General features: G+C 39.9%; 1 protein-coding gene across 1 annotated transcript in view; it reads right to left on the bottom strand.

The window, feature by feature from the left end:
- Positions 1-422: 422 nt before the first annotated feature.
- PPARG (peroxisome proliferator activated receptor gamma) overlaps positions 423-13,350 on the bottom strand; it is an 81,627-nt gene continuing 68,699 nt past the window's right edge. Inside the window, exons 5-7 of the mRNA XM_073574253.1 lie at positions 10,368-10,567; positions 7,730-8,180; positions 423-1,258 (exon numbers count right to left, since the gene is read on the bottom strand). Of these exons, the coding sequence (XP_073430354.1) occupies positions 1,011-1,258; positions 7,730-8,180; positions 10,368-10,567 (899 nt within the window). The 3' untranslated portion in view covers positions 423-1,010. The remainder of the gene's footprint in view (positions 1,259-7,729; positions 8,181-10,367; positions 10,568-13,350) is intronic.

The following is a 13,350-nucleotide window of genomic DNA, read 5'->3' as shown; positions in this document are numbered from 1 at the left end:
ATCTTCATTGACTTCTACTCTGTCTTTTTTCCGGTGGCTTTGCTCTATACTTTCGAGTGTATAGAGAAGGCGGCCTGACAAATTAACAGGTCATTTCGTTTGACCGCTTCTAAGTTTCTGAACCCTGAAGCAGTGAAAATAAGTCACATAAGACCGAACATGTGCACAGTAGTGTTGTTTTGACATTGATGTGCACTATGTTCATTGTTTTCGGCACTTTTTCAGGTGGATTCCAGGCGGAATCCACCTAAAAAAGTTACCGTGTGCACATTTCCTAGTGGAGACCTTTACTATTGCAGAACTTAGGATAGGTTAGTATCATACTAAGCGTTTTTTCAAACCAAAAGACCAAACAGAGGAACAGATTAAAATCAAGTCACAAGTATAAATTATGACCGTAGACGTCAAAAACAACTAAAATCCGCTTTTTCGTAAAATATTTTAATATTAAAAGTCATTGTACATGTGCTTTATAAACCAGTTGCATAAAATAGACCAGTTACATGAAAGCTTTGCATCTTTTAAGGCTCTATCACAGTAATTGTATCTGCTGTTACTGTTTCCCCTCATAAAAATAGTGCAAATTGTAAAAATACATAATTGGAAAAATAAAAATGTTAGTTTGGTACAGGTCCCTGTGGATCTCTTGCAGGAGTGATGGAGGTTTAAGACGGGTTGTTATAAATCTATTACAGATGCCGAGGTTCACAAAAAATACTTTGTCGTTGGAAGAGTTGTAGATCTTTGGCAGGTGGGGTTGGACATTTAGAACAAGTCCTTGTAGATCTTTCGGAGATTTGGGTGGAGATTTTGCACAAGTCTTTTTTTTTTTAGTTGCAATTGAATATATAGTAATAATGTATGTTAAATCTCTGTATATATCCTTATCAACTTCTTGTAGACTTGTGTGCAGACTCGGTACAAGTCCTTGCCAATCTCTCACGGATGTCGTTGAAGGCAGACAGACAAGTCTTCATACTACGTCTATTTCAGCTCTAGGTGGAATTTTATCAATATAAATCCTTGTAGATCTCTTGAAGGAGTGGATGAAGACTAATTTCTCCTTCCGTTTTCCTTATAACTTGCCAGTACTGGACATGCTCTGTCACTACTTGTCTAAGGTCCGTCATCTTTTGGAGAAGTTTAGCAAAGAGCTGAGAGGAGTCCGGGTGGTTCAACTTGAGCTGCAGTTCAAGGGCCTGTAGCAAAGTGTCCTGAATATCTTCTATTGGCTTCACGTTCACTAATCCAGGGCGATCTGGGCGAAGAAGATTAAAAGAAATTAATCCAAGGTAAATGGTCTAATAATGATATTTGCGACCATAAAAAAGTCATTATGCCGTACTGTAAAAGCAATAAAAGTGTAATGGAAAACAATGAAACCATTCACACAATCCATGTACACAAGTACGTAAGTAATAATGACATGATTCGGACTTAACCCTTTAATGCTACATGATATATATATATATATACACCATTGTATCTGCGAGATGATGAATGGCAGGGGCGCAGAGCTACTGACCAATCTATAAAGCTAAGAACAAGATTTTCTTTCTACCTAGACTTAGGTCTTTTTCAGACATGTTGTATTCGTGTTTTTCACGGAATTCACTTGTAGCAGTAATAGTCTATGGGGCCATTCACGTGTCCAATTTTTTCCTTGGGCCGAGCGGTTGGTGGGCAGAATTGGACACGTCTGACTTTTAGCCGAGGTTCAGATCAAAATTGGCAAAAGAATTCAATGGCTCAGTGAAAAAATCAGATGACATCCGAATGCGGTCTGATTTTCACAGACTCTCAAAATTTAGAAGGTGGAAATTTTTTTTTCACTTCTCCACGTGCACGGAAATCGGACTACACTAGGACCACACTAGAACCACACTTGTACCACACTCGGACCATACTTGGGCCACTCTCGGACCATACTCGGACCATACTTGAGCCACACTCCGATCACTCTCAGACCATACTCGGACCACACTAGGACCGTACTTGTACCACACTCAGACCATACTTGGGCCACTCTTGGACCATACTTGGGCCACTCGCAGACCATACTTGGGCCACACTTGGAACATACTTGGGCCACATTTAGACCATACTTGTACCACATTCGGACCATACTCGGACCCTAATTGTACCATACTCGGACCATACTTGGACCACACTCGGACCATACTTGGACCACACTCGGACCATACTTGGACCACTCTCAGACCATATTTGGGCCACTCTCGGACCATACTTGGACCACACTCGGACCATACTTGGGCCACTCTTGGACCATACTTGGGCCACACTCAGACCATACTTGGACCAAAGACCACTCTCGAATCATACTCGGACCACACTAGGACCATGCATAAAGCGCCAGAACAAGATTTTCTTTCTACCTAGACGTACCTAGATTTAGGTCATTTTCAGACATGTGATTTTTGCATACAAGTTCTATTCATATTTTTCATGGATTTCACTCGTACCAGTAATAGTCTATTGGGCCATTCACGTGTCCGATTTTTTCCTTGGGCAGAGAGGTTGGTGGGCAGAATTGGACACGTATGATTTTTAGATGAGGTTCAGATCAAAATTGGCAATAGAATTCAATGGCTAAGTGAAAAAATCAGATGACATCCGAATGTGGTCTGATTTTCACAGACTCTCAAAATTTAGAAGGTGGAGATTTTTTTTTCATTCTCTATGGGCAAGGAAATCGGACCACACTAGGACCACACTCGAACCATACTCGGACCATAGTAGGACCATACTTGTACCAAACTCGAACCATACTTGGGCCACTCTCGGACCATACTTGGGACACTCTTGGACCTTACTTGGGCCACACTTGGACCATACTTGGGCCACTCTCAGTCCATACTTGGACCACTCTCAGACCGTACTTGGGCCACTCTCAGACCACTCTCGGACCATACTTGAACCACACTTGGACCATACTTGGCTCACACTCAGACCATACCTGGACCATACTCCTACCACACTCGGACCACTCTCAGACTGTGATCAAACTCTGATCAGAATAAGACGTACGCAAAAAAATCGGACGTCTGAATAATGCCTCATAATGCACTCTATTTTAACTCAAAAGGCTTATTATAATTTGTGATACAATTAAATCATTGTGACAAAATCAAAAATCATGCTATACACTAAAACTGTAAGTCTCCTAAAAAAATACCTGTGGCTCCTAGTACGCATAAATTAAAAGGGTTTGTCCATCTTTAAGGTCAATTTTTTTCTTACTTTTTTCTTACTTAAATGCATTTATTTCGAGCTAAAAACTCATTTTGTATTTGGATTTTATTATTTCCATTTTTGCATTTTATTTTTTCCCCCCTTTTTTTCCCCTTTTTCAATTTTCTGTCCACATAGACATGATGTTTTTTGTTTTTTTTTGTGGGGCGAGTTGTAGTTTTGAATGACACCATTCATTTTACATCATAATGTAAAAAGGGAAAAAAAATCCAAATGGGGAGAAATTGTGAAAAAAACGCAATATTGACATTGCTTTTTGGGAATTGTTTTAAGATGTACATTTTGTGGTACAAATGACCTTGCAATGTGATTATCCTCATCAGTGCTGTTATGGTGATACCAAACATATCCAGTGTTTTTATAATTTTAGTGGTAAACAAAATCAGAAGTTTGCAAAAAATACATTTTTTGGTTGTGTAGCCCTTTTGAGAGACCCGTGATATTTTGTTATTTTCAGCTGATGGACCATTGTGATGGCTTAGTTTTTGCGGAGTATGTTATTACTGATACCTTTTTGGGATAGATATGACATTTTGGTAACTTTTTTATGGTATTGTAAACACCCAAAAAGCATAATTTTGGCGTTTTTGATTTTTTTTATTTCATTTACAGTGTTTACTGATTGGGTTAATAATTTTTATGTTTTGATAGATCAGACTTCTATAAACGCGGCGATACCACGTTTTTTAAAAATTCTTATTATTATTATTGTTATTGTGCATTTGTATAGCGCCATTTATTCCATGGCGCTTTACAAGTGAAAAGGGGAAATATAGACAAGTATAATAAACATGTGTAAGACAAGGGACACACAAGTAAATTATCTTTATTTTAATTAGGGAAAAGGGGGGTGATTTGAACTTATGTATTTTTTATGTATTCTTTTATTTTTTATGGATTTTTTTAATGGATTTTTTTTCATATTGTTAAAAACTTTTTTTTTTAACTTTTCACTGCTCTTATTAGTCCCCTTAGGGGACTTGAAGCTGAGATCATCTTATCGCTTGTGCTACATACAGAACTTTAACAGCATTCCTATATATAGTGCCTATATATAGTGCTACATATAGTAGAAATCATGAGGCTGGGTTTCAAGGAAGGTACGTAATGACAAGCATGCAGGTCTTCAATAGACTCCCCTGCTGTCATAGCAATCCATTGGTGATCACATCCCAAGCGCGTAGATGGACACGTAGAATAACGCGCCCCCATGCTTGTGTGCTATTAATGCCGCCCGTTTAACAATCCCGGGCAGAGAACTGCTCCACCAGTAATTGACAGAGGCAGGGCCTGGCTGTAATACGCAACCTGTTGAGTATGGGGCGGGCTCCATACTCAGAAAAATAAATATCCCCAGAAGTGGACAATCCCTTTAAAAACAATAAATGTTCTAAGATCAACGGATCGGCCCAGATTGTTCTCAAGCAGATGGAACCATTTAAGCAATTATGTCCTGCAGCCGCGTTTCCCAACCAGTGACTGGGGCCACATGTAACCATCCGGCCCTATAGCATATGGCTTGCCAGCTGTTGGCTGCTGCAGATACTATTGTGCACTAGCATTTATAGAACTTGGCACCAGGGTCAGAGCGATATCACTGGCAGAGAACACTGGTGTTAAAGACATCAATTGCATTTTTCCATATTTAGTTTTAGGTGTGGCTCTATACTGTGTACAGTTGACTCACAACCTACAAAAAGGTCTCTAACCTACGGCACTAAATTTCACCAACGTAAGCAGCATCTCACAATTAAACTAACCGCCATATTACATTGGATCAATGAGAGGAACATAGGAGAGAATTTATCAAGGTTTTTGAATCAGGTTTTGGGTCATCAATAAATTGCAAATTTTGTCACCTGTTGTTTTTGGGCCAGAAAATGTGAATTTTGGGAATTTTTACATAGCTCTCAGATTTATAAATTGCAACTGGTGTGCCGAAATGTGCTGGTGTGCCGAAATATATCAGAAATCAAGTGACTGATACTTTTGGAAAAAATAAAGTTATTTTTTGATGCATTTATCCGGTGTTTTTCTAGGCAGCCGTGTTATCTGATTTTGGACATCTGAAAGGGCACCTTTACATTGTTTTTCTGCACCTGTTCAGTGGCCCTGTCGGAGTTTACGTCCAAACCCCCTGCAAAACTTAGTTCGGATGTATGCACCAATGAGGCCATAGACTTTAATGGTGATGACAGAGCAAACGCTTGCTTTACCTTGCATCGTTTTTGGGAGTGGACGCCTACAGGAGGGGGACAATTGGACGTAGAAGCGTGCCTCTGAGTGTCCACCTTCTGTAGGCTTACACTCACGAAAATTATGCATGGTAGAGGGCACATTTGCTCTGCTGTCACTATTAAAGTCTATAGCCTTTTTGGTGCATATGTCGAAATCCCGTTTTGCAGGGGCTTAGGACGTAAACTCCAACGTGGCCACTGAAAAGTGAAAGCACCCTAAGACCATTAGTATCATTTAACTCTTTACTGTTGTACTTCTAAGAATTTGAAAATCACCTATCATTAAAAAAAAAATCACTTCTTTGGTAGCTGTATATGTATTCGCTATTGAGCAGTGTGTTGAATCTGCATACGGTACATAGAGACATTTTCTGTTCATTATAATCTGTAAATATCCCACTTTTTCCCAATGGCTTCTGAATGGGTGGGCTCCTCTTGGTATGAAGTAAGAGCCTAGTTTTGTGTGTTTTTAGCTGATTAAAAATGTCCCCCCCCTGTCTTTTGTTTCTATTCCTTTTTCTTTCTCATGTGGTTTTACTAAAATATTAAGAAACTGCAGCTGCATCCCCCTCCTACCCTTCAGTCTATCTTATTTTAGGCATATTTCTTTAGACTGAGGAGCCTTTTTTCTAGAAAGCCAGCAGGCAAGAAAAGGCTGAGTTAAAGATTGCTGAAATGCTGTACTTTAACTTAAAGAGGACCAGTGACATGATCAAAAGAGGTCAATTTTTGCTCTTATGTTATTCCTGCTACTCAACTGAATATCCCATTTTTTGTTTTACTTAAATTCCGCTATACGGTTCCAGAGATAATAGGCTTTTTATTTAAGGGTGGTGCTCACAGGATCCTCTGGGGCGTGTCTTTACGCTGCTTTGCATAATTAGCCGGTAAGCAACGCCCCCTTAGAAAACACCAGATTAATTAGCACTAAATAAAAAGGCCCATATCTCTGGAACTGTATGTCACATTTTAACAAAATCTGTCAGGATATTTCACAATATAAACTGTATACATTATCGAACAAGTCTCTTAGAGCTGATGACACTGGTGTACTTTGATTTGAAAATCCATGTGAATATGGCTGTATCATTTGGATATTAAAAGGAGACTTGCAGGACTCAAAATGCCCATTGTAATATCAGACAGGGAACCTTTCAGAAAAGCCATTCTGACATTGAATTTCAGAAGTACAGTAAATACATAATACTCATCAGGTCTAAGAGATTAATAATGCATGTGCATTTTGAAATCTGGTGAGAGATCAGCTTCAATAATAATTAGTGTATTACCAAATATGATATTAAATTGAATAATTAGGCAAGAATCACTAAATCCAGGCTAAATAGAGACAGAAGAGGGCTGCTGTGTAAGACGAGCATGTGTGCCCTTTACAATCATAATGCACCCTTTTTTGTGATGCTTGGGAGTTGGGCATGGACCCTCTTACCTCTTTCCTTATTTTTATATTTCTGGGATCACAGTTCCTATTGTTAACATTCCATTTGGAGGGACAGGAGAGGGAAAATTTGGAGGCAGAGCTCCCCTCTCCCATCTGCATAAATCTTATAGGTACCAACTGTCATCTCCCATCTCAGTAATGTAAAAAAAATCTGTCTTAATTGAATGTGAATTTTACCCGTAAATCGAGAGTTTGGGAAACTAAAAATGTGTCTTGGCAGAGAAAGAAGCAGATTGCTCTGATAAGATATTTTACAAAGTTGCTTATTTTCATGTGAACTATTGATTTATGAAATAAAACTGGAAACAACGGTGACTTTAAGCTAAAATTTATATGACATGCTGGGCAGATATGCAGGTCATCTTCATGTTCTCCACATGATTTTTACGTGGTCATATAAACTGTCCTTTTTCCTTAAAATGCCAATGAAATCTTCAAGTATTATATGGGATATAATAAAATGTTAATATTTTATAGTCTATAATTTGAAAACACTCAACATTTCCTTCATCATCTACTTCTTCGTAGATGAGTCTGGTTTGAACTTGCTGCTGTATTCTTTCTGCACCTGGACAGAAGTACACCCAGTGAACTTATCCTGAAATGACATTGCTTTCATCTGACGTTTACTAGATGGTTACACTTTAACAAATTCTCCTTCTCTGCCTAACATTGATGTCATATCTCATAAAATCTACCAAGTAGAGTTGGGAACCGTGCCACACACGCAAACCACCCACTGGCACAAAACAAGTCTTACCTCCACTAAGTATGATGACAGCTATGAAAATGGCCAGGTCACTGTCATCCAACTCTAGAGCGTTAAATCTTACGGCAAATTCAAACTTGGGCTCCATAAAGTCACCAAATGGTTTCCTCAAGCTCTTGAGAAACTCTCGGGTCATGAATCCTTGGCCATCGGCGATGAGGACCCCATCTTTATTCATGAGAGAGGCCAGCATTGTAAATATGATCTCATGGACACCATACTTCAGTAGAGTTACTTGGTCATTTAGGTCAAGATTGATAAATCCTGGAATGTTTTTGGCAAATTCAGTGATCTCCCGGACAGCTTCCACTGATCGAGATTGACATCTTTGGAAAATGCGAATTGCAACTTCCTTATTTTGCTCCATGTAAGGAGTCAAGTACTGGCACTTGATTTGATCTTCTCCCATCATCAGTGAGTTCATATCATAGATCACCACAGGCTAAAAGGAGAAGTACAGATATTAAAATGATGCTTGTGTCCCCCTACTATTTCTCACAGATATGTTCTATTTAGATATATTAATGTCCTAATTTCTATAGGATGGCCCAGTTATGAAAACTAGCAAAATGTTCAATGATTTGGAACAAATGCTTGTGCAAATCATGGCCCTTAATCCTGGATAACCCTTTTAAGGCCGGGGTCACACTTGCGTGCAATGCGAGTAACTCACGCAAGTCTCCTGCCTCAATACCCGGCACTGCTGCCGGCGGTTCGGACCGGAGCGTTCAGCTGCATAGAAAGACATGCAGCCGCAAACTCAGGTCCCGAGCGCCGGCGACAGTGCTGGGTATTGAAGCGCAAGTTTCTCGCACTGCACTCGCAAGTGTAACCCCGGCCTAAGTCCTGAACTCATAATTGCCAATTTATTAAGACTGGCATTTCTCACCCCAGTCTTAATTAAGGTATTGCTGGAGAATGATATGCCAAATTCATTAAGAGGAGAGTGCTTCTTATCAAGGACTATACCATTTTTACACTACAAACCTAAAAACTAACAGGCAGTTTGATACCTACCTGCCTATTGCGCCCAGCGCTGATTTATGCTGGCACAAAGCAATCAAGGACCTCTCCTGCTGCCAATTCTGTGGCTTTCTCTGACGTCACGCCGACAGAACAGCGGCTTCTCATCCTCTCTGCTTTGTTGAAGGGGTGGGACTGCCGATGTCATGCTGATTGACAGCTGGCTCCCTGCTTCCTAGCTGCGGAGACCTGGCTGTCAATCAGCATGACATCGTCAGTCATGACCCATTAACATAGCAGCCCGGAAGAAAAGAGCTGCTCAGTCGACAAAGCTGCATTGTCGCCAAGAGCGGTCAAAGACTGCTCTGAGCCGGCGTCGGGTAGAACAAGAAGGTAGTTGCCTCTGTTAGCAACTACATGCCTATTATTTTTAGGCCCGTAGTAAAAAAAATATATATATAATAATCCTGGCCACCCCATTTAAAGAATTTAGTGAATCTTCTCTGTGGAATGGGACTCCATTCGCCTCATATTCTGGTCAGTGACTGGAGTATTTCTGGCATAAGAAACGCCACAACTTTAACAGGCAAGAGTAGCCACACCATGACTCTGCCCCAGCTCATCAAATTTTATTAGAATTACTTCAAACTGCCGTGAAAACACCAAAAGTCGTGAAGTTGCACAAAAATGTTGTGACTTTTCGAAATGTTTTACAAGTTTTCTGGTGTAAAAGCTTTGATGAATCAACCCCATAACATATTATGACTTGGCTCTAGTCATGCGATGGCCTTGGCCTTTGCTATGTCTATATCCCTGCTCTGGACATATATCATAATTTTTCAGAGTTTCTACACATCTTAAGGTACTGTCACACTTAGCGATATCTCTATGTCAGATACTTACCTACGACCGGCTCCCCCGCTGGTTATCGCTGATCGCGCGAGAAAGTCATGGACCGTTTCTCGTCGTCAGCTTCCTGCGGCGCTTCCTGTGGAGAGACGAGCGACGAGCGTGGAGCCGGGCGGGAGGATGTCAGGATCGCCTCGTCTGACAGGTAAGTAGTGACCACCGACCCCTGCGATGTCGCTGGTGAGATCTGCCTGTGTGGCAGCTCACTAGCGACCACTTAGCGATGCATCAGCAATCCTGTCCGCGTCATATCACTGGTCGGGATCTCTGGTGCATCGCTAAGTGTGACAGTACCTTTAGACCGGAAGCCCAAGGTAATGCATGACCTTGTCTAAATTTACGTCCTGTATGTAATAATCGCAAACTTCCAAAACTTGTCACAGTTATATAAAAAGGATATCACCTTCTGAAAATAATTCTGGATATGGCTAAACCTACACGGCGACATGACATCGCATCTAGTGAATTCCTGTGGGGTTGCACCTCCTGCTCCTAGAATCGAAGGTGTTTCCAAATGTGTTGGATTTCCCAGCACTGGTTGCCGGTCTCTTGCCAGAGACTTCAGTGTATCTTCTAGGACTCTAGGTGATTTGGCCATTTTTGTAACAGTAAAACCACAATTCTAAAATAGCTGCATGACAGCAACTTTCCTGAGCATTGCTCTTGCGTGACAGATATCTGTGTAGCCCCAGCCTTTTCTTACAATTGTAGAAAATACAATCATAGTAAATCATTTACACTCGTAACTCCCACTCACCGATTTATCTGTTGTCCTTCCTGTCAATATGGCTCTGGCCTTAGCTTTTGTTAAAGGGAAGGACTTGAGATATGAGTCATATAAGTGCTTGGCCAGGACTCGCTGATCAGCGCACTCTGGATTTAGCTGGTCAATGTCGCTGGAGATCTCAGCCAAAAGCTTCTCCTTCTCGGCCTGCGGCATCCGTCCAAACCTGATAGCTAAAAGCAAATTTTTTTTTTCTGTTACTAGGAGCGAGATTATTATTAACATTATGAAGAGACACCGTATGGCGGTAAAACAAGAATGTGGTGTTATAAAACATACAATAAATGCAGTTCAGTGTATACTGAGGCGTGTCTTTCATACAATATCTCAGCGCAAATAATGTTTAATTATCGCTATAAATTTAATGAACTTGGATGACCCCCATCTTAAAACTTTATGATAAGTATAAGTGACTGATAAATGAGACATCTCGTCATTTTATATATAAAATGTTTGGAAGAAAGCAAATTTTAAGCTTAGACATAACTCAATCAATATCTTTGGAATTTATTTCAATATAACAAGTAGCCTTAGATACAGTCATATGTTAAAGTTTGGGCACCCCTATTAATGTTAACCTTTTTTCTTTATAACAATTTTGGTTTTTGCAACAGCTATTTCAGTTTCATATATCTAATAACTGATGGACTCAGTTATATTTCTGGATTCAAATGAGGTTTATTGTACTAACAGAAAATGTGCAACCTGCATTTAAACAAAATTTGACCGGTGCAAAAGTATAGGCACCCTTATCATTTTCTTGATTTGAACACTCCTAACTACTTTTTACTGACTTCCTGAAGCACTAAATTGGTTTTGTAGCCTCATTGAGCTTTGAACTTCATAGCCAGGTGTATCCAATCATGATAAAAGGTATTTAAGGTGGCCACTTGCAAGTAGTTCTCCTATTTGGTTATCCTATGAAGAGTGGCATCATGGGCTCCTCAAAACAACTCTCAAATGATCTGAAAACAAAGATTATTCAACATAGCTTTTCAGGGGAAGGATACAAAAAGTTGTCTCAGAGATGTAACCTGTCAGTTTCCACTGTGAGGAACATAGTAAGGAAATGGAAGAACACAGGTCCAGTTCTTGTAAAGCCCAGAAGTGGCAGGCCAAGAAAAATATCAGAAAGGCAGAGAAGAAGAATGGTGAGAACGGTCAAGGACAATCCACAGACCACCTCCAAAGACCTGCAGCATCATCTTGCTGCAGATGGTGTCACTGTGCATCGGTCAACAATACAGCGCACTTTGCACAAGGAGAAGCTGTATGGGAGAGTGATGCGAAAGAAGCCGTTTCTGCAAGCACGCCACAAACAGAGTCGCCTGAGGTATGCAAAAGCACATTTGGACAAGCCAGTTACATTTTGGAAGAAGGTCCTGTGGACTGATGAAACAAAGATTGAGTTGTTTGGTCATACAAAAAGGCGTTATGCATGGAGGCTAAAAAACACAGCATTCCAAGAAAAACACTTGCTACCCACAGTAAAATTTGGTGGAGGTTCCATCATGCTTTGGGCCTGTGTGGCCAATGCTGGCACCGGGAATCTTGTTAAAGTTGAGGGTCGCATGGATTCAACTCAGTATCAGCAGATTCTTGACAATAATGTGCAAGAATCAGTGACGAAGTTGAAGTTAAGCAGGGGATGGATATTTCAGCAAGATAATGATCCAAAATACCGCTCCAAATCTACTCAGGCATTCATGCAGAGGAACAATTACAATGTTCTGGAATGGCCATCCCAGTTCCCAGACCTGAATATCATTGAACATCTGTGGGATGATTTGAAGCGGGCTGTCCATGCTCGGCGACCATCAAACTTAAAGGAACTGGAATTGTTTTGTAAACAGGAATGGTCACAAATACCTTCATCCAGGATCCAGGAACTCATTAATAGCTACAGGAAGCGACTAGAGGCTGTTATTTTTGCAAAAGGAGGATCTACGAAATATTAATGTCACTTTTATGTTGATGTGCCCATACTTTTGCACCGGTCAAATTTTGTTTAAATGCAGATTGCACATTTTCTGTTAGTACAATAAACTTCATTTGAATCTAGAAATATTACTGAGTCCATCAGCTATTAGATATATGAAACTGAAATAGCTTTTGCAAAAACCAAAATTGTTATAAAGAAAAAAGGTTAACATTAATAGGGGTGCCCAAACTTTAACATATGACTGTATTGTATTCAAAAGTCTGTGCAGTAAACTCAAAAAATGTATAAAAATGACTTTAACCCCTTATCCTCTTCGCCCCTGAAGCCTGTTTACACCTTGATGACCAAGCCAATTTTTACAATTCTGACCACTGTCCCTTTATGAGGTTATAGCTCTGGAACGCTTCCATGGACCCAGTGATTCTGAGAATGTTTTCTCAAGACATATATACCACTATATTTATTATAGTGGTAAAATTTATTTGATATGACTTGTGTTTATTTGTTAAAAAAAAATGAAATATGGCGAACATTTTGAAAATTTTGCAATTTTCACACTTTTCATGCCCTTAAATTAGAGTCATATCGCACAAAATAGTTAATAAATAACATTTCCCACATGTTTACTTTACATCAGCACAATTTTGGAAACATAATTTTTTTTTTGTTAGGAAGTTATAAGGGTTAAAAGTTGACCAGCGATTTCTAATTTTTACAACAAAATTTGCAAAACTATTTCTTTAGAGACCACCTCACACTTGAAGTGACTTTGAGGGGTCTCAAAACCACATTCAGGAAGTTTATTAACTCTTCAGGTGCGACACAGGAATTTTTTGAATGTGGAAGAAAAAAATAAACATTTACTTTTCTTTAGCAAAAATTTTGCTTTAGGCTGGTTTCAGACTAGCACATTTTACAGGCAGTGCATGACGCCACTAAGCCATGCTGCATTTTGGTGCGTTCGGCGCACCTTCAAAAGTACGCAGCGCACGCAAAAATCCTACTAGCGCACGG

Source organism: Dendrobates tinctorius, unplaced genomic scaffold (genome assembly GCF_039654945.1).
Source record: "Dendrobates tinctorius isolate UK_male_01 unplaced genomic scaffold, ASM3965494v1 ptg000038l, whole genome shotgun sequence".
In the NCBI taxonomy this organism is placed as follows: domain Eukaryota; kingdom Metazoa; phylum Chordata; class Amphibia; order Anura; family Dendrobatidae; genus Dendrobates; species Dendrobates tinctorius.
This window is presented reverse-complemented; position numbering and strand designations above follow the sequence as displayed.